The sequence below is a fragment of the Theobroma cacao genome, chromosome 4, assembly GCF_000208745.1.
Source record: "Theobroma cacao cultivar B97-61/B2 chromosome 4, Criollo_cocoa_genome_V2, whole genome shotgun sequence".
Taxonomy (NCBI): Eukaryota; Viridiplantae; Streptophyta; class Magnoliopsida; order Malvales; family Malvaceae; genus Theobroma; species Theobroma cacao.
In genome coordinates, this window is record NC_030853.1 from 30,423,071 (window position 1) to 30,447,739 (window position 24,669).

General features: G+C 35.3%; 4 protein-coding genes and 2 pseudogenes across 8 annotated transcripts; 1 reads left to right on the top strand and 5 right to left on the bottom strand.

Moving 5' to 3' along the window:
- Positions 551-10,820, top strand: LOC18603464 (protein ALWAYS EARLY 3). Of its 3 annotated transcripts, none has more exons than XM_007035463.2 (20): positions 551-783; positions 1,344-1,470; positions 2,143-2,241; positions 2,464-2,526; positions 2,693-2,770; positions 3,198-3,387; positions 3,612-3,871; positions 3,954-4,332; positions 4,794-4,871; positions 5,858-6,078; positions 6,218-6,280; positions 7,049-7,372; positions 7,459-7,637; positions 7,715-7,997; positions 8,269-8,505; positions 8,699-8,860; positions 9,275-9,418; positions 9,513-9,731; positions 10,089-10,388; positions 10,505-10,820. In XM_007035463.2, the coding sequence occupies exons 2-20, from the start codon at positions 1,363-1,365 to the stop codon at positions 10,667-10,669; spliced, it is 3,552 nt and encodes a 1,183-aa protein (XP_007035525.2). In that variant the 5' UTR covers positions 551-783; positions 1,344-1,362; the 3' UTR covers positions 10,670-10,820. The 3 variants fall into 3 exon arrangements, with proteins under 3 accessions (XP_007035525.2, XP_017975198.1, XP_007035526.2); XM_018119709.1 differs by having other exon boundaries at positions 6,224-6,280; positions 9,266-9,418; XM_007035464.2 differs by having other exon boundaries at positions 556-783; positions 9,266-9,418.
- LOC18603465 lies at positions 10,904-12,850 on the bottom strand (annotated as a pseudogene).
- On the bottom strand, positions 14,321-15,906 carry LOC18603466 (transcription termination factor MTERF15, mitochondrial). The gene has a single exon (XM_018119710.1). It carries the CDS (start codon positions 15,727-15,729, stop codon positions 14,569-14,571), a length of 1,161 nt encoding a protein of 386 aa, XP_017975199.1. The 5' UTR covers positions 15,730-15,906; the 3' UTR covers positions 14,321-14,568.
- On the bottom strand, positions 16,666-18,272 carry LOC108661513 (annotated as a pseudogene).
- On the bottom strand, positions 19,401-21,421 carry LOC18603468 (transcription termination factor MTERF15, mitochondrial). Of its 2 annotated transcripts, none has more exons than XM_007035471.2 (2): positions 20,011-21,421; positions 19,401-19,779 (listed from the first exon to the last, which is right to left on the bottom strand). In XM_007035471.2, the coding sequence occupies exon 1, from the start codon at positions 21,173-21,175 to the stop codon at positions 20,015-20,017; it is 1,161 nt and encodes a 386-aa protein (XP_007035533.2). In that variant the 5' UTR covers positions 21,176-21,421; the 3' UTR covers positions 19,401-19,779; positions 20,011-20,014. The 2 variants fall into 2 exon arrangements, with proteins under 2 accessions (XP_007035533.2, XP_007035532.2); XM_007035470.2 differs by having other exon boundaries at positions 19,401-19,763; positions 20,011-21,412.
- Positions 21,982-24,036, bottom strand: LOC18603469 (transcription termination factor MTERF6, chloroplastic/mitochondrial). Of its 2 annotated transcripts, none has more exons than XM_007035473.2 (2): positions 22,411-24,036; positions 21,982-22,280 (listed from the first exon to the last, which is right to left on the bottom strand). In XM_007035473.2, exon 1 carries the CDS (start codon positions 23,742-23,744, stop codon positions 22,557-22,559), a length of 1,188 nt encoding a protein of 395 aa, XP_007035535.2. In that variant the 5' UTR covers positions 23,745-24,036; the 3' UTR covers positions 21,982-22,280; positions 22,411-22,556. The 2 variants fall into 2 exon arrangements, with proteins under 2 accessions (XP_007035535.2, XP_007035536.2); XM_007035474.2 differs by having other exon boundaries at positions 21,982-22,309.

The window sequence follows — 24,669 nt, forward strand, 5'->3', positions numbered from 1 at the left end:
GTCATACCAAACTATATAATAACTATTATATTTTATTCTCATTTCATTTTATTCTGACGTAATAATTATTCTATTTTATTATTTTCTATTTCATCAACCAAACTATTATAAGTATTATATTTTTTTTGAGAAAGATGTATTAAGTGTTATATATAATGTATAAAGATAAAAATATTTATTTTTAAATTTATTTATTAATGAAATGATAATATTTGATTTATCTTGTAAATGTAGAAAGTATAAACTTTAATACTAGTTTAGTTACAAAACAAAGCTATTTTTCAACGAAAGAATTAAAAAAAAAAGACTACTTCGAAGCAAAGGATACAATAAAGGCATTTTAAACGGTCCAGATTGAAACAAATCGCTACGCGTACGGTAGACAACAAATCAACCGAGGCTGGGCCCTACTTTTTTCTTTTTTAAACTGAAGGAGCTATCGCACCTGATAATCATGAATTAGCGATAAAAATATTTAAATAATTAAAAGGCCAAAATGAAGAATTCGAAGAAAAGATTATTTAAAAAAAAACAAAACAAAAATCGCTTTGATTTAGCCATTCAATTGTTTTTTTATTTTAAAGTTTCGCGGTTATATCCCCAAATTCTTCCATTTCTTCTCTTTCTCTCCTCCATTTTCAAGCTTCTAGCAATCCAATCAACAGCCAAGTAAATAAATAAATTCCCATCGGAGAAGAAGCTCGCGTTTTACTTGATCGCTTCTTCTTCTTCTTCGGCTTCCCTCAATGTTCTCCGAAACTGTGCCGTCTCGATCCGAACCTGGTAAGCTTACATTTCCGCTTTTGGAATTCTTTTTGTTTACATCGATTTCTTCTTCTCAATTCTGTTTTCTAAATAAGCGAAAAGATTTCGAAAAATTGCTTTTTTTTTTTGCGTTTTAATTGAAGAAATTTTGACACTCAATTGAGTGAACTCTTTTTCTGTTACTAGTAATATTTCTTTTTTTGGAACTGCAATTTTTTTTTCTTTTGCTTTTCTCGGCAACCAAACAGCACTTAATCGCCGCGATACTTTGATTCAGTAAAGATAGCTGACCTGATCTCTGCTCTTTTTCATCTTCTGTAACTTAGTTTTGTCATGATCTTGACTTTCGTAGATTCTGGATTCTTAGTTCTTTTTTTTTTATTACGCATGACTTTTGCTTTTCTCTTTCAGAGCTGGAAATAAATTTTATGAGGTTAAAGTTGAAATTTATTTTGAATGTTTTGTTTGAGATTTTCCTCTTCTTCTTCTTTTATGGAGGAAAAAATTTGAGATAAATTTGTTTTTGATTTTGGAATTTGATACACTGATTTGATGTTTGGATTTTGAGTACGTTTCAGGTAACTGAGGAAATTCCTCATGGCGCCATCTAGAAAATCTAAAAGTGTAAATAAGAAGTTTTCTTATGTTAATGAGGTTGCTTCTAGTAAAGATGGAGATAGTAGTGCTAAGAGAAGCGGGCAACGGGTGAGTTCTTGATTAGTATTTCCAATACTTTAATTTTTGATTTATTTATCTATCTATTTTGAATTCTTTCGTTTCATCAGGTTGTATGGGGTTAAGATTCTAATGGTTTGATTGCATTTGTTGACTATATACTGTTCCTTTGGAGGTTTTTTGGACTTTTCATGACCGATGCTGGATTGAATTTATTTATTCCTGAGCTTTTCTTGCATTGTCTTTCTCCATGAGGGTTTCCCATCCTTTGTACCTTTTTGTTTGAGCTTATATGCTAGCAAATTATAGCTAAGTTTTGCATACAAAGATGGTTGGACTAAGTTTTTGTGTTAAAAGATAATCAAGTATGTAAAGTATGAAGCAGTGTTAATAAAAGAATCAACCACGAACCAGAATTTTAAGAGTTGCTGCCGCGAGGTTTCTACATTCAACATTTCTTTTTTTTTTTTGTCTATGTGTCTATAGGTACTGGAAGCCTTGCGTAGATGAGATTTAGAAATTCAGAAAGTCACCATAACTTTCTAGCATAGTGCCAATTGGAAACAAAAGCAAAAGATTTCTTTTGATATATGTTGATGCAGTTCTCTAAATATTTTGTTGAGATCTTTCTACAAATAATAAAATTGACCTGTGAAAAATTTGTTCTTCAATTAATTTGTAGTTATAATGTATTACGTGCAGAAAAGGAAGTTGTCTGACATGTTAGGGCCTCAATGGACTAAGGAAGAGCTTGAGCGTTTCTATGAAGCGTATCGCAAGTATGGGAAAGATTGGAAGAAGGTTAGTTGTGATTATAATACTGGGTTTTATTATTGGTTGTCGTAATTAACCTTTATTTAGATGGCATATGTTTTAGATATTGTACTCTAATTTTCTAATTTTATAATAAAATCAGAATAGCTACTTTATGATAGTTGCTTTTAAGTGCATGTAGTTGGGAGATCTGGCTTTTGGTTGTTGTGGTTTTACCTTTTTCTTATTTTGCTTCTTATGGGTTTCTAGGTTGCTACTGTGGTACGAAATCGATCTGTGGAAATGGTAGAAGCTCTGTACACTATGAATAGGGTAAGCATGGATTTAATAACATATCATTATTATCTTGTAATGAAGGGATGCTATTTTCATTATAATCATGTGTGACTATTGTTTACATATAATGTGACAATGACAAAATCAAGAAGGTGCTTGGGTGCTTTAAACTCATCAAGAGAAAATTTTACCGTGTTTTCAGGCCTACTTATCTCTCCCGGAAGGCACTGCTTCTGTGGTTGGACTCATAGCGATGATGACTGATCACTATTGTGTTATGGTGAGTGTTTAATATAATCTGGCCATTCTTTAGAATTCTACTTGGATCTGAGGTTTTTGAAAAGATTTGCACTTGTATTCTGCTACTTTGACTAATTCATCTCTCTGTCAGTCACCTTTGTGACAATACTATCCTCCCTTATTGTCATAGGATATAATTATGCTGAATAGGCAAATTTTATAAGTTGACCAGATCATTACTTGCTCTCACTTTGTTATTTACTGTCTAAATACCAATTTTAGTGTCAATGAAAATTCCTTGGTCAGTAGTCTCCCATCTTTTAGATTTGGATTATCTTATTAATGATGTGGTCTTTAAGGCATGCTGTTTTATATGCTATCAATTGAGCTTGGATGCATCTAGGAAATGTAAATAATTATGGGAATGCCTTCTATGGAACTGAAGTTATTGGATTGTGAGATGGTAGGGAGGAAGTGATAGTGAACAAGAAAGCAATGAGGGCGTGGGAGCTTCTCGGAAACCTCAGAAGCGTAGTAGGGGAAAACTTCGAGATCAACCCTCTAAAAGTTTAGATAAGTCATTTCCTGATCTTTTGCAATTTCATTCAGCTGCATCAAGTTATGGTTGCTTGTCATTGTTGAAGAGGAGACGCTCTGGTAAAGATCTCTTTCTCACTCTCTTTAGTCTTCCTAAACATATATATTCTGCACATACATTGGGTTTTGAGGTGGCATTCGCATTTACTGTTTAATAGTAGCAATTAGGCTACTCTAGGAAAGCTCTATATTATTCAGCAACAGATGTTATGCATTAAAACTTAAGCTCTTAACATTAGGCTGCTGTACCTCATTAGTTTTTAATTTTTTTGCATTCATTTCAGAAAGTAGGCCCCGTGCTGTTGGAAAAAGGACTCCTCGTGTTCCTATTTCTTTTTCTCATGACAAAAACAAAGGAGAAAGGTACTTTTCACCTATTAGGCAGGGCATGAAACTAAAGGTGGATACCGTTGATGATGATGTTGCTCATGAGATAGCATTAGTTTTGACGGAGGCATCACAAAGAGGTGGATCTCCTCAAGTTTCTCGAACACCAAACAGAAAAGCAGAGGCATCTTCACCTATTCTCAACAGTGAAAGGATGGTAATCTGTTTTTATTTGATGTTTTACAATGCTTTATCTGGTACTTTCTTTCATTCAGAAATTAATTGATTACTTTTTTCAGAATGCTGAGTCAGAAACTACTAGTGCCAAGATTCATGGTAGTGAAATGGATGAGGATGCTTGTGAATTGAGCTTAGGAAGCACTGAAGCTGATAATGCTGATTATGCTAGAGGTAAAAATTATTCAATGAATATAGAAGGGACTGGTACCATTGAAGTTCAACAGAAGGGAAAAAGATACTACAGAAGGAAGCCAGGGGTTGAGGAAAGTGTAAACAATCATCTGGAAGACACAAAAGAAGCCTGTAGTGGGACGGAAGAAGATCAAAAGTTATGTGATTTCAAGGGAAAGTTTGAAGCAGAGGTTGCAGATACCAAACCTTCTAGAGGCTCCATCAAGGGTCTAAGGAAAAGAAGTAAAAAAGTGTTGTTTGGGAGAGGTATGATGATATTTGCCTTTAAGAAAAGTCTTACTTCCCTCTATTTCCTTTCTTTTTCTATCTGGTTTATGTCAACAAATGCTACTCCCTCTGAGTTAATTTTCTATAATGTTGATATGTTATTTTTTGTGTATCTTTTCTGCTTATTTGTATAAGTATGAGTGCTCCTTGTATACCTATGTTATCTGGAGGTCTAATGTTGGCATGTTTCTCTTCAGAAAGGTAATTTCCTCTAAAACATGTTTCTTTAAAGTTTTTTTCTGCATTCTGTTCCTCGCTGCTTTTCTTGCAATATTTTCAAAGATAATTTTTGTCAAAATCTTATTAGACTGTTAATCATACTTGACCAGCCTTTCCCCCCCTTCTCTTTGTGACTTTATTTGAGTGAGCTTTGACTTTAACCTGTGGAACTTTCGCTATGTCTTGTGTCATCAATTCTTTTAGACCCTTTTCTTTTGCAGTTGAAGACACTTCCTTTGATGCCCTGCAAACTCTAGCAGATCTGTCCTTGATGATGCCAGAAACTGCTGCTGATACTGGTAAGACACATATGTTTTGACCAATAAACAAAAACTTTAGAATTGATTTTGTGGTAGGATTTACTGTTATATGAGCTGGCTAGTTTTTTCCTTAGCTAAATCTCATCATTGTTGTTTTTCCTTCCTTTAGATGGATGAACCTCATTAGATGCATAAGTTGGATATGGTTTGACCTGAATGGCTTGTTAAAGAATTGTCTATTGAGTAATTTAGCCGAATAGTTATGACAAATAATGCATTCAATGAAATGCCAAGCTATTAAATTGATTTTACCATATATCATTTATTCTTCCAGAAGTAGTACCTTGTTCAATTATTATTATTTTTTTTTGAAAATTACCTCATTCAATTATTACTATGCATGTGGCAGCCTTTATATGCTAAATGCTATAATATACCAAGTTTGCAAGTTTTTTTTTTATGTAATAAGCCCAACTTGCCACCTTATTTTTTGCCGAATTCAGTCTTCTGTCATACATTATAGATCTGAATTGAAGTAAGTAATGACTTAAAATCATAGCCTGTGAAAGAAATCGTAGAAGGGTTTGAGTAGTCAAAATATTTGGGTCATGTATGAGTATATTATGCACAAAATGCTTTAATCCTCCAGAATTATAGGTGTGACTCTAGTAAGATTTTTCAAATGGAATTTTCATTTTTCAGATAATCTCTTCATTAAGTGCAAGCTTGCAATTTTATTAAAGATAAAAACCTGCTTTAGTTTTTAACTTACCATATTGTCCCAATCTCTCATAGTGTTATTATGCACTATAAGATTAGGCTACATTGCAAATTTCTCCTTGTTGTGTCTTTGTCCCATTCCGCAAGCAAGCTATGTGTAAATGATTTCATTTGTACTGTCTCTAGCTTGAACTGCACTCCCTAAATCCTTCTTGATAATTCAAACTCTGGAAGATCTCTCTGTCTGAATGTGTTTATATAATATGTCATATCCCACCTCTCTTTTTTCTTTTTGTGTGTGTCAGAGTCATCTGTGCAGTTCAAGGAAGAGAAAAATGAAGTTGTTGAGAAGACTAAACTGAAAGGAAACCATCCTGTTTCTGGAGCTAAAGGCACTGCCCCCAAAACATGTAAACAGGGAAAAGTTTTTGGTCATGATGTTCGTGCTATTCCCGAGGCAAAGGAGGAAACACACCCAGGTAATGTTGGAATGCGGAAAAGGAGACAGAAGTCCTCACCATATAAAGTAAGAGTTAATGCAAACCTGTTTGCTTGTTTTCTCTTTTGTAGGTGAATACTTTATTTTTCATTGGTTTTTTTTTTGTCTAAAATTTCTCATTGGGTTTATTACATGAAACAATGACCGTATGTAACTTGCTCACTAGTTGCAGATTCCAAAAGATGAAACTGATGCTGATTCTCATTTGGGTGAATCTCGAAACATTGAGGTTTGTATTTTTCAATTTTTTAGCTTCAAAGAGTTGTGATGGCTCCTTTTGGTTCTTTCTGGTAAAAAAGCTCAAAAAAGGCTAAACTTGTGATATAAAATTTCATTTCTGTCTCCCCATTGGATGTAGCAATATGATGGTCTTTTAAGATACTTTTCTGTAGAATATTAGATAAACTTTTTACTCATATATGCGGTAAACGTTCTTTATTCTGAGCAAGTGTATTGAACTTTATGAATTGGGTGCATGCTAAAAAATCTTTTTCCTTTTTGGTGCAAGTATACCTGACACCTATAGCCTGAGTTTGAGTGACAAATAAAATAAGAAATATAACAATAGATTTATAAGAATTAGGAAGAGAAAATACTATGCAAAAGAATTAAAGAAATCTTTTATGAAGTGAAGATAATGGGGAGATAAATTCATAAGGAAATGTTCTTTTTACATGAAGACTGTTTTTCTGAAAAAGGATGAAGTGTGTAAATAGGTGAAGGTGTGAGTTGGTTAAATGATCAACTCAGTTAAATGTTTTACCCGATTTGTGGGTCAGCCGAGGGCATTCTACGCTGGTATGATGTCTGGTTCTGTTAGTAATTATTTCTTTCTCCCTCTTTCGACCATTGCAATTGAGGGTCTTCTTTGTAACTAAAACATGTGCCTATTGTATACATTATTTTTTTTGTAAAATTGCACTCTCCAGGGTCATGTTCTTGTCTTCATCACTTATAACTGTTTCTTGATGTTGTTATTTTTATGTTCATTTTTTAGGCTTTAGATGAGGTAAAGAATTTTCCAAGCAAAGGTAAACGCTCTAATAATGTTGCACATTCAAAGCAAGGGAAATCAGTGAGACCTCCAGAGCATCGTTCCTCAAGTACTGATCATGGAAGGGACTTGAACAATTCAGCTCCATCTACCATACAGGTTTCACCTGTTAACCAGGTCAACCTACCCACAAAAGTCAGGAGTAAGAGAAAGATAGATGCACAGAAACAAGTGATTGGGAAGGATATAAAGTCCTCTGATGGTATTGTGAAGGGAAAATTTAGTGTTCCAGTTAGTTTATTCCATGACAGAGCACTCAATCTGAAGGTAACGTTATATACTTTAACAATTCCATTGAAGTTGAGTTTCTATGTCTTTGGTTTCGTTTGATATATGTATATTCTGTATAACAGGAAAAGCTTTGTAACTTCCTATGTCCATATCAAGCACGGAGATGGTGTACCTTTGAGTGGTTCTGTAGTACAATTGATTATCCATGGTTTGCTAAAAGGGAGTTTGTGGAGTATTTGGATCATGTAGGATTGGGTCATGTTCCAAGATTAACTCGTGTTGAATGGGGTGTCATAAGGAGGTATAGCTTTCTACTTTGGAATCTTAATAAGGTTTTAGGTGTTGGTGCTCTACTTAGATAATGTCATGTTGATGCAGTTCCCTTGGCAAGCCACGAAGGTTTTCTGAGCAATTTTTGAAGGAAGAAAGAGAGAAGCTTTATCAATATCGGGAATCTGTTAGAACGCATTATGCTGAACTCCGTGCTGGTATTGGTGAAGGACTTCCAACTGATTTAGCTCGACCTCTATCAGTTGGACAGCGTGTTATTGCTATTCATCCAAAAACTAGAGAGATTCATGATGGAAATGTGTTAATTGTTGACCATAGTAGGTACCGGATTCAATTTGACAGCACTGAGCTAGGAGTGGAATCTGTCATGGTAAAATTTTATTTTATGGAGTTGCTTCATTTATGATAGCTATATGTTCATTTCATTCAACTGAAGATGTAGAATATGGCCATTAAGGCCTTTGTCTAATAGATTAAAGGCAGGCTAAGGCTTTGGGAGGTCCCTTTCTTAAATTTCTTTTGTCTAAATACACGAGTACATGTATGCATACCTGCTATTGAATCTCATTTAGCTTATTCCTATTTTTCTTTTGTTGTTCTTTCCTCTTAAGTTTCACGGATGATACATTTTTTTATTGCAGGATATTGATTGTATGGCTTTAAATCCATTGGAAAATTTGCCTGCTTCCCTTGTGAGACAAAATGCTGCTGTCAGGAAATTTTTTGAGAACTACAATGAGCTCAAAATGAACGGGCAGCCAAAAGAAAGCAAGATGGAAGAGAACATCAAATTTGCTTCGTGTGAGGAGAATGCCAATAGTCCCTCTCGAACTTCCCCATCAACTTTCAGTGTTGGCAATTTATCACAACTTGTTAAGGTAAGTTATGACTGCAAAATGGTTCTCGTTTCATGAATAACAAATAAAATTAGTTTCAAGGATAAATTGCATTTCACTAGCTACTTGAGCCATGCTTTTCAGGCAGAGTATTGCAGCTAAAAGTTCTGATATAGGAAACAATATAGAATCAGGATAACTGGTATCTTATATAGGCATAAATTGCTTTGATCAGGTTGATCCATCAAGTCCTAATTTACAACTTAAAGTTGGGCCTATGGAAACTGTTTATACTCAGCAGGCAGTAAATTCCCAGCCTTCTGCTCTGGCGCTGATACAGGCGAGGGAAGCTGATGTTGAAGCTCTTTCTCAGTTGACTCGTGCTCTTGACAAAAAGGTTGTACACCATATTAGCTGTTATTTATTAAATTTAATCTACTGGCAGATCTTACTCTCTCTTCCCCTCTCTCTTTTTCAACTTCAAGTTCTTATAGAAACTTATCTGTGTTCAGTGCTATATATAGTGCCTGTTGAATGTTGCACATTTTTAATTCATCATTTGTTCTCTATTGTTATTCCTACTCTTTTAGTAATAATGGTATTTTTATCATATCTTATCCCGTCGTCCATAATTGGTGCCTTTTGCTTTGTTGGGGGTTTCGGTATTGTGATTCTCTTTCTTGTAGCTTGTTGCATAGTTTGCGTTGCATGTGTATTTTGTTTATCTGAAGCTGACATATAATCCCATTCAAATCATTTTGCTCAAGTTGTGTCTGAGAAGTGAATGTATGGATTGTGTTAGCATTTGCAGGAGGCTGTGGTCTCTGAACTACGGCGTATGAATGATGAGGTGTTGGAAAACCAGAAAGGTGGGGACAACTCTATAAAGGATTCAGATTCTTTCAAGAAGCAATATGCTGCTGTTCTTTTACAGTTAAATGAAGTCAATGAGCAGGTATGAGATACCGATGAAGCAGTTTTCAGCTTAAATCTCTTCACCAATGTCATTTACGATTTTATCCTAACCATGCCTGAACTTTCTTTTGCAGGTTTCTTCTGCTCTCTTTTCCTTGAGGCAACGCAATACATATCAAGGGACCTCCTCAGTTAGATTGCTGAAGCCCTTGGCTAAAATTGGTGAGCATGGTTGTCAGTTGAGCTCTTTTGATCATTCTATGCATCATGCCCAAGAATCTGTATCCCATGTGGCTGAAATTGTTGAAAGTTCAAGAACGAAAGCTCGGTCAATGGTGGATGCAGCTATGCAGGTAAAAGAAAGGACATTGAACTGTTGTTGTCTTGATGGCACCTTACGGATGGATCAACTTTGTTTGAGTCTAAACCTTTTTCCCCATCTCTACTTTCTTTTCAAGCATTTTGAAATTGTCCGTATTATTGGAACTTTATTAATTGCCTTTCACATATATGTTAATTTATCAGTGTAAAACCAATAAGAAATAGGTGAAAAGGCCTAGCCTAAATACAAGGCCACAACAATTTTTGAGCTAATCCATATGAGATAGCCTGAAGATGGTTATCGTGTATTTTTTGAAGCAATGGATCCTTGCATTTTTTTATTTAATTTTATAAATTTAGTTTTGATTAAACTTTGATTACCATCTCAGGCTATGTCATCCTTGAGAAAAGGGGGGAAAAGCATCGAGAGGATTGAGGACGCAATAGATTTTGTAAATAACCAGCTTTCGGTGGATGATCTTAGTGTGCCTGCTCCGCGGTCTTCTATCCCAATAGACTCAGCCCACAGTACGGTAACTTTTCACGATCATCTCACTGCCTTTGTGTCAAATCCACTGGCAACTGGTCATGCACCTGATACAAAGTTGCAAAATTCGTCTGACCAAGACGATCTTAGAATCCCTTCAGACCTTATCGTGCATTGTGTAGCCACCTTGCTCATGATTCAGGTAACTATTTGAATGGTTCTTAAGTTCCTGTCAGTTGTTTTACTTGCCTTGATACTAGGTAGTTAACAAATTTTTTTTTCCCGATTCTAATTATTTTCACTTAAAAACAAATGCAGAAGTGTACAGAAAGGCAGTTTCCACCTGGAGATGTTGCCCAGGTACTAGATTCTGCTGTTACTAGTTTGAAGCCGTGTTGTTCACAAAATCTCTCAATTTATGCAGAGATACAGAAATGTATGGGAATTATTAGGAACCAGATATTGGCGCTGGTACCTACATAGACCCAGTACTCATTCCTCGATTGTTGTTGTAAAAATTTGTAAGGCTCTTCCCTCAACTCTTATCCATCTTATTTACTCCTTTTTTTACCTTTAATAGGAATCAATACATGCACCAATTATTATCAACGTAACCTAGTAAATTCAGTCTGTAGACTTCTTGTAGCGTCATCGTGAAGCCATTCTTTTTCTATGATTTCAATTTTATTTAGGTGAATAACATTTTAGACTATAATAGGAAAGTGGAAACCCATTGTTCTTTTGAGCTGCTACCACGTGGGATGGTAGTTTGATGCTTATAAGAAGTGGGGTTGAGCCGCGAACACTTGGTCGAACCTACTCGTTCCATACCGTGAAGATCAAGAACCGAAAGGGTCCAAGCACGCCTTCACCTTATAACAGAGGCAAATTGACCCTTCATAACTCTAAACAAATGATGAAGAGATCCTAACAGATACGTAGAAATGAACCTCACTTGGAGCAAAATGGAGACCTCAATTGGACAACTTTGAGCTGAAACTATTAAACCACGTCAAAAGAGTCAGAGCAAATGGTTTGAGTTCAGGTTTTCACCATTGACAAAACAGAATGCTACCAAAAACACTGGTAAGGCTTGCATTCCTCATTTCAAACTGAATGCCGCGTTCGGTACTTGCCTCCTACTGCAAGATTTACCTTTTCTTTAATAGCTTTTAACAGCTCCGGTGCGTCGTCTTCATATCTGTTAACAAACGTCTGAAGGAAAACCTTTTCTGAAGTGTCGAACAATGCAGACAACCCACAAGAGTTCTTAATCAAACCTCTTGATAACAAATACTGAGCAAACAAAACCCCTCGGAACAATCCGCTTCTCCAGGCTCCGACCAGCCAACAACGCTTGGTTGCTTGGCAATTAGCAAAGGCTGAAAACAAGAAAATCCATCGTTGCAACAATCTTCTCCGATGCTTCCATACGACATGATACTTTCGAAAATATTCCAAAACCTCTTGAAAACTCTTGATCAGACCAACCCCTTTTCTTGTAAACAGCAAACTTCCTCTGCCACGTGAATTTACTCATTTGTCTCTATATATAAACAGCAGAAACAAACTTAAACCTCAAAGGATCGAACCCATTTCCTTTACTTTCTTGACGATCTCCTTAAAACGATCAGAATAAGTCAGGAATGCTGCAGGGTGATAACAAACTGCAGTAATAATATTTGATTTGGGCACTCCATTATCCAGCAGAGTCTTGATGTTTGGTAACATATAAGCATCAAGATCATAACCGACAATGAAAGGACAGCGTTGTAGAACACTGACAGTCTTATCATCTGATTGCTAAAGAAATCGAGAGAAGGGACAAGTTGTTTCTCTAGGCTTGTTCTCAAGATGGTCGGGTAACGAGATAAGAACTCGGCAAGGTCAGGGCTTGAGAAGGCTCTGGAGACATAGAATTCCCACTTGGGCAAAAGGGTTTCATCGACCTCAGATGCAAGTGACGTGTTGACCAGGGTTTTGATCTAGGTTTTCGAAAGCCCTTTTTCTTCTAAGAATGAAATGACACAGTCGGGATGACCCGTGGTCTCGAAATGGACATTCTTGGAAGCCTACAAAGCAGATTCTGGGGAGAACCCAAGTTTGTTTATGAGGTATGAAACTGTAAATGACTGCCGATTGGTAGAGCTTGAGATAAATCTAAGAGTGTTGGATAGTCTGAACATTGATGGGTCACTCTGAAGAATGTATAAGAATCTGTAACCTTCCTTCCCATGGAAAACACTTCGACGGAGAAGATAAAACCTGTTTATGATTTTGTTCCTTGGATCTCATTATCTCAAGTTTTGTCTATTGGCCATTGAGCCAACTTGTTTCATACTGAAAGATCAGAAAAACATGAGGACCAAACACTCCTTCACCTTGGAACAAGATTCCTTGGCAAAATGGCATCCGCCCCTAGGCAAAATTGACTGGCATAACTCTAAACAGATGATGGGAGAGGACCTAACAGTCACATGGAAAAAGAACATTATCTGAGGCTAGTTGCATGATCAGGACAGTTATGCTGAAACATGAGATGAATGCAATCTCTGATTGCAAATGGTTAGGTTGATTTGACTCTTTGCAATCCCATCTATATGAGGTTACTGCTGGAGCTGCATAACAACAGCTGAAGTCGATCTTGCTAGTTACTTGACAACAGGTACATCACTATAAATTCTTAAAAACTGACAAACAAGACCATGCAGATGCAGCAGGAAAAAAAAAAAAGATGAAAACAAATATGGTTGCATATGGAAACTCATTTCACACTGGCACTTAGAGAGACTGCAGACTGTTGAGCTTAAGGTTCACTGATGACAGAAAAGAATACAGCTAAAACACTTGGATCGGTTGCATTAGCCAATTCCAATTAAAACAAGTTTCTGATCAAAAGAAGTAACTGAAAACAGGGGTAACATGACATGGAAATTCTGAATCTTAGTGTACCAAAACAAATTTGAGTCTTAAATGTGCAAATCCTACTCTGCAGTCTATATTTAACTCACTTTTCATTTTTCTGAATATTCAATTTTTCTTTGTATAGCTTCAAGAGCTCTGGTGCTTTGTTCACATAACAGTCAACAAACGTCTTGAGGAACGCCTTGCTTGATGTGTTAAATAACCTCATGATAACAATTCTTGAGCAAACAAAGCCCTCGGAATAATCCTCTTCTCCAAGCTCATCGGAAGAACACTCAGCTGTTTGGCAACTAGAGAAGAATTGACACCCATTTGTTCACAAGAAAGTCCATTATAGTCACAACCTTCTCCTACAATGCTTCCATAGAACATGGATACTTTAGAAACGCTTCCCAAATCTCTTGGTTGGAGCAACGCCATTTCCAACAAACATCAAACTTCTTCTCCAGGGTGGATTTGCTCATTGATCTCAATGTAAAAGTAGCATTAACAAACTTCATTCTTCAAGAATCAATCCCCAGTCTTTTGGCTTCCTCCACAATCTCCTTAAACTGAACCGGATTAAACCTAAAGGATCTAGGCTGACGTTGAAGCATTGTAAAAATATTTAATTCAAGGACCCCATTTTCTCCCAAAATATTCATATTTGGTAACAGATTAGAATCAAAATCATACACAAGAATACTGGTAAGGTAATACTAAGTGTGGGAAGAAGTAACCAACTGTGTGTAACTCCTCAACAAGTTGATTTTTCCGTATTGTCAGCTGAAAGGTGACAGCACTTTGTGAAGCTCCATTCGGTCTACAAGAAATAATTTGTAGTCGTAAACTATTCTCAGATGCTGCCAAATTGTACAAGGGACACCCTGGAAAAGCTAGGCAAATCTCTTCATCAGTCCAACCACACTTCTTATAAACATTAAAATCCTCTCCGATGTGGGTTTGCTGATTCTCTTCAATCCAGACACCAGAAAAACAAATGTAAACCTCGAAGAATTGAAACTCATTTTCTCTAATCCCCTATACTTGGTGACTACCAGCAGAATTAAAATAATTAAAACTACAATCACAAAGCGGCATCAAAATGACAGGCAATTTTTGACCTTCATAACTCTAAACAAATGACAAACAAGACCTAATAATTGCATGAAAAAAAAATCATTTCAAGCCAAAAGCTTGGTATCAATAAATACCATTAATAAACCAAGATATTGGTAAGCTCTGCAAATGTGACTCGTTTCACAGTTGCACTTCGAGCAAGATTATTATTTAAACACATAAAACAGTCAGAGCACAAAGTTGAGTTCAAGTTTCACGGGTAATAAAAGTCCATGCTACTAAAAGTATTGTTACAATTGCTTTCTTCAATTCGAACTGGAGCAAGTTTGAGATCAAAAAATTTAATTGGATAAAAGAATCAACTCAATAAAAAAACTTACATTCTACAAATACCCTGTTCAATATTTACCTCCTATTGCAAGATCCATTTTTTCTTTGTACAGCTTTAGCAGCTGTGGTGCTACGTCTTCATATCGGATAATAAACCTCTGAAGGAACACCTTTTCTGAAGTGTCAAACAATCCAGACAAGGTAAGCTTCTTAATTAAACCCTTTGATAACAAATCTTGAGCAAACAAACCCCTTGGAACAATCCGCTTCTTCAAGCTCCGACCTAGTACATTTGGTTGATCGGCAATGAGCAAAGACTGAAAACCCATTTTGTTCACAAGAAAATCCATTATTGCCATAATCTTCTCCTCTGATGCTTCCATACAGTATGGATTCTTGCAAAAAGCATCCCAACTTTCTTGTTCGGACCAACCCCACTTATTGTAAACATCAAACTTTCTCTCTAGGGTAGATTTACTCATTTTTCTGAACATAATGACAGCACCAATAAATTTCATTAGCATAGGATCGAACCCCATTTCCTTGACTTCCTTCACAATCTCCTTAAACCGATCAGGGATCATGACAAATGATCTAGGGTGGTGAAGAAACATTGCTCTGATATTTGATTCAGGCACTCCATTGTCCAGCAGAGTATTGATATTAGGTAACATATACGCATCAAAATTACATGAGACAAGGTATGGATAGCGTTTCAGAGCTTTAACAGCCTTGTCATCAGATTGGAGCAGATTGCTAAGATAATTGAAACAAGGGATAATCTGATTCTCTAAGCTACGACATAAAATTCTGGGGTTGCAAGATAAGAGTTTGATAAGGTCAGGGCTTGAAACACCTTTAGATCGGAAAAACTCCAGTTTGGGCAAAATGTTATTCTCAACATTACAATACAGCACAGGCGGCCGAACCTTGACGATTTGTTGGATTTGGGTTTTCGAAAACCCATGTTTCTCCAAAAATGCGATGACAGAATCAGGTTTATCTGGGGTTTTAAAAAGGAGATACTTGGAAGCTGCCAAGGCAGATTTTTGGGAGAACCCAAATTTGTCTATAAGGTAAGAGAACGCGAAAGATTGAGATGGGTCTGAACAAGTGTTTGAGATGCATCTAACTCTGAGAAATAAGTGTGAGTTTGACGAGGAATTGTTCATAACAATGTATGAAAGCCTATGAAAAAAGCTACTGGTTTTCCTGGAAAGATTTAACATTTTAGAAAAGAAACAAATTAAGCTACTCAGAGAGAGAACAAACTCACCCTAAAAGCTTTCAACTTTGAACCCAGACAGGGACACGAGGCCGCTCTTGAAACTTAAAGGCTAAAGCTTCCAACTTTTCACTTCCCAAACACCATGTCTTACTGCTTCATGCGTCTATTTCACAGTACCCTCATTTAATTTATGTTATAAATTTAAAACACTTAAAGTGAAGTTTTTGAAAACTTTTTCCAAGTTTTAAGCCTCTTATCATTTAGTAAAATTTCATTAAATTATATCACTGGATTTTTAATTTTTTATCAATTTTTAAACATAAAATAATAAAATCAATAATAATTTACTTGTTATGTTAACATTTTTTGTGATATATTCAAATTTGGTATTTTTACCTAATAATTAATGAAATTGAAATTATAGTGACAAAATTTGTCATTTACATTAATAAAGTATATTTTTTGTTCAAAAATAAATCAGTTGCAAATACAATAATAACATTTAATAAAATTAAAATATACCGATAAAATTCGAAATTGAGTCATATTATAGTGACGAATTTCACCTTAGTCCCTTTCTATTTTGTTTTCCATTTGAAGAAGGGAAACCTTTCTTCTGCTTCATACTTAGAGAAAGTATGATTCTGAATTGACAAGAGAATACATATTAATATGATGGATCCTAGTTTTAAAAATGCCCAAGAGTTTGGCAACACGAAAACATGGATGGAATATTGTCTTTCCATATGTTTTAATTTACAGCAGTAGCACCATTTCTTCATGTGATCATGTCAAAACATTGTAAGGTGTTCTTTGCCACAGCAGCATTCTTGGAGCTGCAAAACTACTTTGTATCAATACAATCTAATGAACCAAGACGTTGCTAAGCTCTGCAAATAAGACTTATTTCACAGTTGCACTTTGAGCAAGATTACTGTTCTTCAATCAAGCACAAGGCATGCCAAGGACTTTCAATAACACCGAATCATAATAAGAATTACAGCACAACAAACCTAGAGTTTCTTTTGTTGTTTGAATAGGTGCATTACATGGTTCGGGTTGCAATACGTTTCTAATACCATACTTTAGCAAGTGCTTCTGCAAAAATGGCCAACATTAATAGCACCAACAAACTGTCTTATGGACTCGTATTGTTATAGTTGCATTCTTTAATTCAAACAGGGGCAGGTTTGAGATCAAGAATTCAATTGGATAAACTTGATCAAAAAATTTACATTCTACAAATAACTTGTTCTATATTTGCCTCCTGTGGCAAGATCCACCTTTTTTTTGTACAGATTTAACAGCTCTGGTGCTATGTCTTCATATTGGTTAACAAAGCTCTGAATGAATACCTTTTCTGAAGTGTCAAACAATCCAGACAATGTAAACTTCTTCATTATACCTTTTGATAACAACTCTTGAGCATACAGTCCCCTTGGAACAATCCGCTTCTCCAAGCTCCGACATAGAACACTTGGTTGATTGGCTTAAAACCCATTCTGTTCACAAGAAATTCCATCGTTGCCATAATTCTTTCCTCTGAAAAATCCATACAATGTGGAGTCTTTCGAATAGCTTCCCAAATCTCTTGTTCAGACCAACCCCATTTCTTGTAAACATCAAATTTTCTCTCCAGGATAGTTTTGCTCATTTTTCTAAACATAATGACAGCACGAAGAAATTTCATCTTCAAAGGTTCAAACCCCATTTCCTTCACTTCTTTCACAATCTCTATAAACCGATCAGGGATCATGACAAAGGATCTAGGATGGTAAAGAAACATTGCTCTGATATTTGATTCAGGCACTCCATTATCCAGCAGAATATTGATATTAGGTAACATATAAGCATCAAAATTACATGTGACAAGACGTGGATAGCGTTTTATAGCTTTAACAGCCTTGTCATCAGATTGGAGCAGATTGCTAAGGCGATTGAAACAAGGGACAATCTGATTCTCTAAGCTACGAGATAAAATAGTGGGGTTGTTAAATACGAATTTGATAAGGTCAGGGCTTGAAACACCTTTAGATCGGAAAAACTCGAGTTTGGGCAGAAGGTTATTCTCAACCTTAGAATACAGAAGGTTCGGCCGTAACCTGATGATTTGTTGTATTTGGGTTTTTGAAAACCCATGGTTCTCCAAAAATGCAATGACAGAATCAGGTTTATCTGGGGTTTTAAAACGGAGATACTTGGAAGCTGCCAGAGAAGATTGCTGGGAGAAACCAAATTTGTCTATAAGGTAAGAGTATGCAAAAGATTGAGATGGGTCTGAACAGGTGGTTGAGATGCATCTAACTCTGAGAAATAAGGGTGACTTGTTCATAACAATGTATGAAGAAAGCCTATGAAACACCATTTTGGAAATGAAATAAACAAGCTACTCCGAGAGAGAACAAACTCACCCCAAAAGCTTTCAACTTTGAAATCTGAAGGCAGGAGGCTGCCAAAGCTTCAAGCTTTTCAATTCCCAATATCATGTCACTCTGCGGCTATTCGGTTTGAAGGTTAGTGCTGCTCACAGCCCGTGTTAATTTAATCTCATTGGTGTCTTAGACATCTAAATATATATATATATATAAAATTTATTTAATTAATTATTTTATCTTTAAATTAGTTTTTCACTATTTTATTTTTATTTTATTTCATGTTAATCTTCACTTATCAATTTTTTAATAATTTTGATAAATTTCTAAATTATTTTAAAAAAATTTAAAAATTTTTAATTTTTATCATAGTCAATCAATTACTTTTTTTTTGAATTAAATAGAGCTTATAACTAATCGTTAATTAATTGTTATTAAGTAAAAATACTTGTCATTTTATACTTACATGATGTTGATGTGAAGTGAAAAATTTCATGTGATTATGCTATAATGTCATATCAATATATCATATTATCATCTATTTTAACAAATCAATATGTTATATCAACATTACGTGACATAAAATAACAAGTAAAATTTTAACTACCAATAGTTAGTTAACTATTAGCAATAAGAATTTATTTAGCTTAAAATAACAGTATCAAGACTTAATTCAATGTAATAAAAAATAGAGATTTTATTTAAATAATTTAGAAATTTTTTTAAGTATAATACATTTTTTTTACTATTATATTACCCTTTTTGATATGCTTATTTCTCATGTATAGATCCTTGCTTCTACTTTATTTCACAATTTTTTGGGATTAAGATAAAATTTGTATGAGTCAATATTGAACTTTGTCATCGTACTTCAATTTTATTGAATTATGTTATTACACTTTTGTTTTATTGATTTTTGACCCTAAAATAACAAACTAAAAAAATTTTACTTTAATATTATCAAAATATTTCTTGAAATATTCAAATTTCCTTACTTTTTATCTAAAAATTTTAAAAATAAAATAAATTTAGAGTGACAAAATTTTCCATTTACATTAATATTTTGATTTCATTACTTTTTATCCAAAATTAAGTAATTGAAAGTACAATGACACCATTTAATAAAGTTGAAATATATTTAAAAAAAAAAAACTCAATATTAAGTCATATTAAATTAACAAATATTACTTTAGTACCTCTTCTTTTTTTAATCTGAAGAAGGGAACCTTTCTTCTACTTCATACTTCATAGTACTTAATTAATAATTAAAAGGAGATGAAAAATTGCAATATTGTTATGATTAATATAAACAATGGAGCTAATCATTTAAAAAGTCATAAGTTTTGCTCATATTTTTGTGAACAATGAGTTATTATCATAACAAGGAGAAAGGATAATTTTACATTGAATATGATTGATCCTAGCACTACAAAAGGGCCATGAGTTTGGCAACAGGAAAACCTGGATTGGATTATTGTCTTTCCATTTGTTTTAATTTACAACAGCAGCACCATTTCTTCATGTGATCATGTCAAAACCTTGCAAGGTTTTCTTTGCCACGGCACCATTCTTGGAGCTGCTAAACTACTTGGAATCAATACAACCTAATGAACCAAGAGATTTGTCATTCGCCGCAGCAGCATTCTTGGAGCTGCTTAACTACCTGCTATCAATACAATCTAATGAACCAAGAGATTTGTAAGCTCTGCAAATGAGACTCATTTCACAGTTGCACTTTGAGCAAGATAACTATTCTTCAATCAAGCACATAAAACAGTTAGAGCGAGATAACAAGAGTCAATGCTAGTTAAAAGTATCGGTAATAGTTGCATTCTTCAATTAAAACAGGAGCAAGTTTGAGATCAAACAATTCAATTAGATAAAAGAATCAGCTACATCAAAAAACCTACCTGTTCAATATTTGCCTCCTATGGCAAGCTTTACTTTTTCTTTGTACAGCTTTAGTAGCTGAGGTGCAATGTCTTCATATCGGTTAATAAGCCTCTCAAAGAATGTCTTCTCTGAAATGTCAAACAATCCAGACAATGTAAACTTCTTCATTAAACCTTTTGACAACAACTCTCGAGCATACAATCCCCTTGGAACAATCCGTTTCTCTAAGCTCCGACATATAACACTTGGTTGATTGGCAATGTGCAAAGGCTTAAAACCCATTCTGTTCACAAGAAAATCCATTCTAGCCATAATTGTTTCCTCCGAAAAATCCACACATTGTGGATTCTTTCGAATCGCTTCCCAAATCTCTTGTTCAGACCAACCCCACTTCTTGTAAACATCAAATTTCCTCTCCAGTGTAGGTTTGCTCATTTTTCTAAACATAATTACAGCACGGAGAAATTTCATCAGCAAAGGATCGAACCCCATTTCCTTCACTTCCTTCACAATCTCCTTAAACCGATCCGGGATCATGACAAAGTATCTAGGATGGTGAAAAAACATTGTTCTGATATATGATTCAGGCACTCCATTATCCAACAGAATATTGATATTAGGTAACATATAAGCATCAAAATTACATGTGACAAGACGCGGATAGCGTTTTATAGCTTTAACAGCCTTGTCATCAGATTGGAGCAGACTGCTAAGGTGATTGAAACAAGGGATAACCTGATTCTCTAAGCTACGAGTTAAAATAGTGGGGTTGCCAAATAAGAATTTGATAAGGTCAGGGCTTGAAACACCTCTAGATCGGAAAAACTCGAGTTTGGGCAAAAGGGTTTTCTCAACATTAGAAGACAGCAGGTTCGGCCGTGACCTGATCATTTGTTGGATTTGGGTTCTTGAAAACCCATGTTTCTCCAAAAATGCAATGACAGAATCAGGTTGATCTGGGGTTTTAAAACGGAGATACTTGGAAGCTGCCAAAGCAGATTGTTGGGAGAACCCAAATTTGTCTATAAGGTAAGAGTATGCAAAAGATTGAGATAGGTCGGAACAAGTGTTTGAGATGCATCTAACTTTGAGAAATAGGAGTGAGTTTGAGGAGGAGTTGTTCACAACAATGTATGAAAGCCTATGTAAGATGCTATTGTTTTTCCTAGAAAGATTAAACATTTTGGAAATGAAACAAATTAAGCTACTCAAAGAGAGAACAAACTAACTCACCCTAAAAGCTTTCAACTTTGGACCCCGAATGCAGACCAGGACCGCAGGCTGCTCTTGAAACTCAAAGGCCATAGCTTCAAACTTTTCAATTCCCAAATCTGGGGTCACTGTGCATCTACTCTAAACCCCTTTTTATCTCGCAGGGTTGCGTTATGCGGCGTAATTACCGCTATTAATTTATGTAAATTTTTCCCAAGATTTAAGCCTCTTATCATTTAGCAAAAAAGAAAAAAAAATTCTATTTTTCAAGTCTATTACACTTCTGGAGATGCCTATATCCAATGTCTAGATTCTTATTTGTACTTTACTTCATATTTGTTTACATTAAGGTCAAGTTTACCATTGTATTATGTAATCTCATAGAATTTTGTCATTATATTTTTAATTTTGTTGATTTTTAAACCTAAAATAATGAAATTGATGAAAATTTACCATTTACACTAAGCAGATTTTTTTGTAAAATATTTTAATTTCGTTATCTTTATCCAAAAATTTACAGATTTGAACATCCAATGACAAAATTTGTCATTTTACTTTAACAAAGTATTATGTAAAAACCACTTCTTGTTCAAAAAATGAAGTGATTGAATGTTCAGTGACAAACATTCAATAAGTATACGAACTAAATTCAACATTGAGTCATAGCACCTTAATCCCTGCATTGTTTTTTCCCCATTTGAAAAAGGGGAAACCTTTCTTCTAATAGTATTTAATTAATAATCAAAGGGATTAAAAAGGGAAAATGCAATATTTGTTATGATGAATATAAAAATATGGAGCTAATCATTTAAAAGAACATAAGTTTTGCTCACATTTTTGTGAATAATGAGTTATCATCATAAAAAGGAGAAAGAATAATTCTAAATTGATAAGAATAGACACTAATATGATTGATCCTAGTATTGAAAAAGCCCAAGAGCTTGTTTTAAATTGTAACAGCAGCACCATTTCTTCATATGATCCATGTCAAACCCTTGCAAGGCTTCTTTGTGACAGTAGCATTCTTGGCGCTGCTAAACAACTTGGTAGGAGGTGGAAGAGAGGATGATTTCAACTGCCAAAATTGCAAGGATCAAACAAAAACTGCAGATAAGAGGCCATAGCAAGGAATGATATAAACTCAGCATAAATCACTCATGAATTTGGAGACAGCATTGGTAGTATAATATAATCAAGAGACTCACAAGGGAAGATAAGGAGCAGTATTAGGCAAAGAGTCATATAGCTGAATTCAAGACTCACTAATGACAGAAAATGGATACTGCTCAAAATTTCGGATTTTTTGTACGTTCATGAATTCAAGAATTCAACAAGGATCAAAGGACAACTTCTACGATTTCTGTATTTTGCCCTTGCCTCCTACTGCAAGGTTAAATTTTTCTTCATACAGCTTCAACAGTTCAGGAGCCTTTTCTCCATAGGCATACACAAACCTGTTCAGGAACAACTCCTTTGAAGACTCAAACAATTTTGGCAACCGAATTTTCTCCTCAAGTAAACCTTTAGACAACAAATCTTGAGCAAACAAACCCCTCGGAACAAGCCTCTTCTCTAAGCTCATTGCCAGTATACGAGGGTATTTCGCAAGGGATGATACCTCGAAACCCATTTTGCTCATAAGAAAATCCATCACAGCCATAATTTTATCCTCAGAAATTGTCATTATCAAGGGATATCTTCTAAAAGCTTCTAAAACTTCTTCCTCAGACCAACCACACTTCTTAAAAGTATCAAACTTCTTCTCCAAAGTGGACTTGCTCAATGACCCCAATGCATAGACAGCTACAAGATAAATAACCCTCTCAGGATTGAAACCCATTCCCTTTAATTTCTCAGCATTCTCCTTGACCTGGACTGGAGCTCGGAAGAATGCTTTAGGAAGCCAATGAAGTAATTTAACAATGTTATATTCAGGGACTCCAGTATCTCTCAGAACATTGATATTAGGCAAAATATAGGCATTAAAATCATAGGAGAAAATTCGAGGATAGAGCTTTATAGCATTGATGACATTCTCATCAGACAGAAGCATATTTCTAAGCAAGTTAAAAGAAGGGATAATTTGTTTCTCCAAGCTAATAGCCAAAATAGTTGGATATTTAGATACGAATGTGGCAAGGTCAGAACGTGAAGCACCTTTGGAGTAAAAAAACTCCACTTTGGGCAATAGGATTTTCTCAACATCATATAAAAGCAACGCTGGCCGCCTCTTGGAGATGGTTGCGATTTGCGTTTTTGAGAAACCATGCTTCTTGAAAAAGGCCAGGACAGAGTCGGGCTTATCTGGGGTTTCAAAGTTGACAAATTTAGAGGCATGCAAAGCAGATTCCGGAGACAACCCACAAGTGTTAATAAGGTAAGAAACTGTAAAAGATTGCTGCTGATTTGAAGTGGTGGAGAATAATCTGAGAGATAAAATCGATGGGTTCTTTCGAAGAGTGCAGAAAAGTTTCATAGTTTGAGGGGCTGTGATCTTGTCCCTCCCATGGAGAAGAGTTTTGCTGATAAAACAAAACATGGGAATTGAAATTAAGGCAATGAGAGAACAGAATCACCTGAGACAAATCCGTTCTGCGACTGCCAAGGAGCGAAGTTTTGAATTCCAGCAGAGAAACTCACAAGTCAAACAAGTTTGGCAAACCTACGTTAACCCACTTGGACTGAACGGTTTTTCTTCGGGGTAAAACATAACGGCGGTGCTTTGATCCTTTGTTTGGGTTTGTATTCTAGCCATATGGGTGTAAGTTATAGGCTTGATGGGGCGCATGTGAACCATTTAATGTAAACAAAGACCAGTAGCAGCGCTGACTTTCTTTTGGTAATAATCATTTGTAAAGCATTTTTAGCCAATACCAAAGACTGAAGGATTGCAATCCTCTTGTAGTACTTACTTAGCTTTCGAAGTGACAAAAGTTGATGGATAACAATAAATTATACTGATATACCGTTGTGACAGAGCAATGAGCCAAACTTCATTTGAAGAATTACACAGTAATCAATCATCCCTGGGAAGAATCTTTTGCTTTAAATTGTCCCAAAATCCCAAAATTTTTAGATAAATTTTAAAGCATAATAAGGTTTCTTCTCACACCAGTTATTGTTGGAGGCTAGCCGCTGCTAAACCACTTGGAAGGTGGAGTGGAATGATTCAATTTCCATTTTGTAGGATATCATGCCAACACTTTAAAGCATGCACCTTTGGCAAAGCATGTAGGTTTGTTTTCCCTCTGGTGGCATCCTATTGCCAATCATTGCACTGGCAAAGCATGTACGTTTTATTCCCTCTGGTGGCAACCTACTGCCAACCATTGCACTTCCTCATCACAGATGCAAAGAAAGCAAGTTCAAGGAGTTCATCAGGTTGGCTACACAGATTAGCATAGTAAAAACTCCAAGTTCATGTTTAAAATGACAGAAAATAATGGAATTTGGGTTTCACAACC

Bases quoted from the DNA above. Each gene is read 5' to 3' on its own strand.
- LOC18603468 (XM_007035471.2), bottom strand. From the start codon at position 21,175: ATGTTTAATCTTTCTAGGAAAAACAATAGCATCTTACATAGGCTTTCA.
- LOC18603466 (XM_018119710.1), bottom strand. From the start codon at position 15,729: ATGTTAAATCTTTCCAGGAAAACCAGTAGCTTTTTTCATAGGCTTTCA.
- LOC18603469 (XM_007035473.2), bottom strand. From the start codon at position 23,744: ATGTTTTGTTTTATCAGCAAAACTCTTCTCCATGGGAGGGACAAGATC.
- LOC18603464 (XM_007035464.2), top strand. From the start codon at position 1,363: ATGGCGCCATCTAGAAAATCTAAAAGTGTAAATAAGAAGTTTTCTTAT. The intron at 3,388-3,611 runs GTAAAGATCTCT...CATTCATTTCAG, and splicing joins GTTGAAGAGGAGACGCTCTG to AAAGTAGGCCCCGTGCTGTT. The intron at 7,998-8,268 runs GTAAAATTTTAT...TTTTTATTGCAG, and splicing joins TAGGAGTGGAATCTGTCATG to GATATTGATTGTATGGCTTT.